This window comes from Arachis hypogaea, chromosome 3 (genome assembly GCF_003086295.3).
Source record: "Arachis hypogaea cultivar Tifrunner chromosome 3, arahy.Tifrunner.gnm2.J5K5, whole genome shotgun sequence".
NCBI classification, from domain to species: Eukaryota; Viridiplantae; Streptophyta; class Magnoliopsida; order Fabales; family Fabaceae; genus Arachis; species Arachis hypogaea.
Window position 1 is genome coordinate 124,527,209 of NC_092038.1, and position 5,021 is coordinate 124,532,229.

The 5,021-nt window shown below is 31.0% G+C and overlaps 1 protein-coding gene across 2 annotated transcripts; it reads right to left on the reverse strand.

The window, feature by feature from the left end:
* Positions 1 to 1,369: 1,369 nt before the first annotated feature.
* LOC112791272 (protein SCO1 homolog 2, mitochondrial) lies at positions 1,370 to 3,968 on the reverse strand. Of its 2 annotated transcripts, XM_025834036.3 has the most exons (8): positions 3,697 to 3,949; positions 3,527 to 3,607; positions 3,326 to 3,449; positions 3,176 to 3,251; positions 2,393 to 2,599; positions 2,208 to 2,297; positions 1,945 to 2,077; positions 1,370 to 1,860 (listed from the first exon to the last, which is right to left on the reverse strand). In XM_025834036.3, exons 2-8 carry the CDS (start codon positions 3,589 to 3,591, stop codon positions 1,746 to 1,748), a joined length of 810 nt encoding a protein of 269 aa, XP_025689821.1. In that variant the 5' UTR covers positions 3,592 to 3,607; positions 3,697 to 3,949; the 3' UTR covers positions 1,370 to 1,745. The 2 variants fall into 2 exon arrangements, with proteins under 2 accessions (XP_025689821.1, XP_025689822.1); XM_025834037.3 differs by having other exon boundaries at positions 3,527 to 3,968.
* Positions 3,969 to 5,021: the final 1,053 nt, after the last annotated feature.

Genomic DNA, 5,021 nt, shown 5'->3' on the forward strand with positions numbered 1-5,021 from the left:
AGTAAATATAGCTTCTTTTAACATCACAAATTATAGGTCAAATAGGTCCCCTAAGATACTATTATAAGACAAATAGGTCCCCAACATGAAAACGACGCCGTTTGCATTCTCTGTCTAAGTGGGGACGAATTTGTCCTCCCCGAAACGACGTCGTTTTGCCACTGGTTCCAATACGACGTCGTTTTGTCCACCGTGGATGGGGACCAAAATGTCCTAAAGGTGACATGTCACAATTGACCTGACACGTCACCACTTTAACCGGATCAAACGGTTTTGGGGACGTATTTGGGGGATATCTGAGAACCTCAGGGTCAAAATCTTAGTTAAATTTTGTGGGGGACAAAACTGTCGGATGGTAAATTTCTTGGGGACCTATTTGGGGTATTACTCTAAATTTAAATTGGTAACAACTTATTTGTCCATATTGACTCAAACAAAACTACATTTTAACGTTAAATTGATTAGGAACCTATTTATCTTAAAAAGATTGATACAATATTTTTTAATTATTAATTAATTTTTTATTATTATAATATTAATTATATTAATATTTTTTTTAATTAATTCTTGAATGAATTGTATAATAAATATAAGCTAATTAATAAATTTTTAATTTTAAAAAATATTATTTATTATTAATTATGATGAACTTTAAGAATTATTTGCATGTATAACCATGTATAATGATTTGGATTAAAATATATGTACATTTATTTATAATATTGTTAATAATTGACTAACTTTTTTAAAGCATAAACTAATCAGTGTTGTTGACTTGATGTTACTGTTAATAGTTTCTTATCTTGTAATTTTAGCAATCCTTTTGGGTAGGTTTGAGCGTTTTCACATATAAAAAAAAAATAGAAGAAATTACTGTTTTGAATATTAAGAATACACTTATTTAATGTCTAATAATATATTAACTATTATTATATAGCCATTACAAAAGAATACAAGAGACTCCAAATTCTAATTATAATTCCATAATACTAATAATATATTACAAGGCCACTTTAAATTATATTACTAATTTATTAATTGTATAAAAATAAAAAAAATTCATTTAAAAAATATTATATTAATTTTTTTAGGATAAAGAAATCTTTGACAAATAAATCTTTGAATAATTTGATATTAAAACGATGTTATTTTTTTAATAAATATAGACAAATAAATTTTTGACTAATTTAGATTTAGAAACAAATAAATCCTTATCTATTCCATGTTAGCATTTAACATCTAACTTTAACATGACACATCAACAATTTTGTCAACACCTCGACAAAGTGAATGGTTTGTTTAGTTAGAGGTCCTCATGTCATTACTTAAATTCCTTATACTAAATAAAACATAAATTTGCAGCTTCAAGTTTATCATGTAAATAACAAAGATTCATCCCATTCTAGTTTTCATAGTTAACCTTGCTAAAGTTTTTAATATCAGTCATACACGGACTATCAAACTTGAGGAAAAAATTGTGTTAGATTAAGGTATCAATGCTAAAACTCAGACATCCGAGTGTAAAGCTTCTATTCAAAATGTTATATCAAAGAAGACATCAACCAAAGTTAAAATGATGAGATCTTGTACAGATCATATCGCCACCGCAAATGTTTTTCCCCTTTATGCCAGTCTGATAAGACATTTGAATTCATTCTTGAACCGCCAAAGTTGCTTCCTCAAATGTAAATTATTTGGGATCTCACGAGGGAAAAATCAACGGTTAAAAGTAATATTGAACTGGATTATACAGTCAAGGGTTTTCTCTTTAGTTCTTTCGATATAGCTTCTGACAACTCCTTTGCATTATACTCTACTCCGAAGCATCGCACAACCTCCATGTTGGGGTTTAACAAATACCTGATTGTTTTAAAAAGAACTTATATCTTTAGGTAAGAAGCAGAACAAATTACAGAAGGAAACAAGGGTAAAAGAAGGGCTTACATGCTATGGGAACAGTCAACAAGATAATCGCCCCCATCATCTTCAACTTTTTTAAAATAAACACGATATTCTTGTGCCATCTGCCTAATAGCTGTGACAGGCCCAGTTAATCCAATGATTCTAGAGTCGAACTCTTCAGTACATCAAAAGGAAGCCAGATGACAAATGTTAATGAGACAAACATTATTAAGGGAGGGGAAGGATAAAAACATCAAGCATAATTTTGCAAAGGCTGAAGTTTCAGTAACGAGAAACAATCTAACCTTTAAGGTATGCATGAAGCTGCGAGGGAGTATCGCGTTGAGGATCAATAGTAACAAATACCGGTAAAATCTTGAGATGTTCTTTAGATTCTTCATTCAAATACGATATGTAATGTTATTGTTAATTCATAAATGGAACTGACTTATATAATACGGTAAGGTAAACATAGACAGAAGTGTCAAACCTAAAATATCAATTGTCTTGGCCATGATCAAAACTTGCTCTGGCCCAATATCAGGGGATGAGGTATAACCGAAGTAGAGAAGAACCCAATTCCCAAGAAAATTACGTTCTGTAACTGTTTGTTTGTCTGTATTAATAAGCGAAAAGGGACCTCCAATTATGGGTCCGTTGATAATATTTCTGCTGCGGCTATCATCCTGTTGATGACCTGATCCAAATCGAATGAGCAATTAATACAACAAACAGCAGCTAATCAGTAACAGAGATGTCCTGTGTGCATATGAGATTATATCGCAAGAACAACAAACAAGAATTTGAAGGCAGATTAAGGGAAACAAACTTATTTTTTATCCTGAACTTGAATTTTCATCGACAACAAGAAACAAAGGGGTATGGAACTAAGAGAAATCAAGCATCCACCTGAACATGTTTGTCCACAAATACACATAGGTGTAGGGCAAGCAATCATAAAATCACAATTGGCCTAGGGGGAACTGGCACATCACATTGTCATTATCCATAACCTTAAGATTTATAATAAAACTAAGTGCAAAATATATTAGCACATGATTTAAAGATACCTAATGGCACTCAAGACAACGCCTTGTATTCAGCAAAACTCAAACAGCGAAATTTGTCACAACAAATGATACCTTACGACACACTCATCGCAGAATCAAAAGTGACTGAATGACAATATAACAAGATAAGGATGAAAAAGAGAGCATGAATGAAACAGAAGAAAGCGTTTGAAGCAGATAATGTGAGAATGGGAATTAGTTACCTTTGGGAACAGCTCTCCTCTCATCGTTGTAATGAAAGAAAGCAGCAAAGCCAGCAAATCCTAGAAGAGCAGCTGACTGCAGGAGAAGATACAGTGAGAAAAGCAATAAACTCGAAAAGAATGATTTCCTCTTAGAAGAAGAGAACTTACAAGAGCATAAGTAGCGAAGGAACTAGAAGGCTGGGATGGCGGTCCACTAGGGTATACAGAACGGCCATTGGACTTCGCTTTCCAGTGTGGCGTCGACTTGGTATAGCTCACAGATGGAACAAACCTATCACAGGAACCGCACTCAAAATTGAATTCAATTGGAAAACAAAATCTGAAATCGAAGATGTGTGTCTAGTGTACCTGGGAAGAAGAGCAGTGAGAGCGTGGCGCCTCGAGGGAAACAGCACCAACCTTGAAACGGGCATCGCTAATTAATTAAACCTGGAATGGAGACAAGCCCCATGTCAATGCTCCTTCACCGTTCAATCAAATAATTCTATTATTTTACGCCCAAATGCTAACTAGTTCACCTGCTTTTCCAATCATTTTCTCGTGCTGCCTCAAATCCATCAATACTCATTCCCGCGGCGCTCTGCTTTGGGGGTTCATACATCCGTTTTTGCTTTTGGGTATTCCAACGGGGCCTAAGCCCAGAGAAAAACGGAGATTATAGAGCAGAAACTAGTAAACTACTCGGGGCATCAGACTCCATTAACATCATCAATAATGAGAGCTTCAAGCTCTACTGGCGGGGTATCTAAAAACTCAAATCCAGGTTTGTGCTTTTTTTTTGGGTCTGGGCAGGTTGTCCTTTAAGAGTTATTGTTCATGTATATGGGCCTTATAATACCAAAAACAATTTTTATTGGACTTACATACCCAACGACCATCATTAATAAAAATAAGGCAATAGCGTTTTTTTTAAATAGATTGGATAATCTCCAAGATCTTACACATTACAAACTCACTCACACCATATTCACACACACAATACATAAGGTAGCATTTGGAAATAAAAAAAAAAAAGAAAGATAGTATTTAAAAAAGAGATTAAAATTAAGAGACAGAGACTAAATTAAATCTTTGTATTGAATTTAGTGTAAAATATATACGATTGAGTTATGATATCTTAGTATTTTATTCAGTTTAAGATAAGTATAAAATTTAAACAAACAAAATTATCTAAATACTTTTATTAATTAAAAATAAAAAACAAAATAAAACAAATAAAATACATTGCCTCTTAAAAAGTTTTATTGTCTTTGAAGCTTGCAAAAAAATTTTAAAAATATTATTAAATTTTATTTTGTTTTAATTTTATCTTAAATTTTTTTTATTTATATTAAATATATTTCTGATAGCTAAATTTTTAAAAGAATTATGATTAATCCAACAATAATATATGATAACTATATTTGATTTACTTGTATTAAAAGTTATTTGTGTGAAACGGGTATGTCTAAAACGAGCTCAACAATTATGTGTTTATTGAATGAGCCACATTTATATAGGCCATTAGATTTTATTAGATGAAAATCAAAGGCTAATATAAAAGAAGAACATTGATGGACTCTAATAAATATAGAATATCTTAGTACATAAATAAATGCTTTAAATGACAATATTTTAATACACAATACTTTAAACGGTAACAGAATCTTTTATTCTTAAATAATTAAATATAAAATATATAAATATAAAATATATGAGTATTTTTTATTTAATAAAATTAATTATTATGCAAAACTTTTTTTATAATATTAAAAAATTATATTTAAATAATATTTTAAACTCTAACATAAAAATATAAAATCATTAAAATTTTATTTTATATTACTTGATAAATAATTAGATT

What these genes read in the sequence shown, in the direction of transcription:
- LOC112791272 (XM_025834037.3), bottom strand. Translation starts at nt 3,591, where the DNA reads ATGCCCGTTTCAAGGTTGGTGCTGTTTCCCTCGAGGCGCCACGCTCTC. An exon ending in CCTTCGCTACTTATGCTCTT is followed by an intron (nt 3,252 to 3,325) that starts GTAAGTTCTCTT and finishes CTTCTCCTGCAG; the next exon opens with TCAGCTGCTCTTCTAGGATT. An exon ending in GCTTCATGCATACCTTAAAG is followed by an intron (nt 2,078 to 2,207) that starts GTTAGATTGTTT and finishes GATGTACTGAAG; the next exon opens with AGTTCGACTCTAGAATCATT.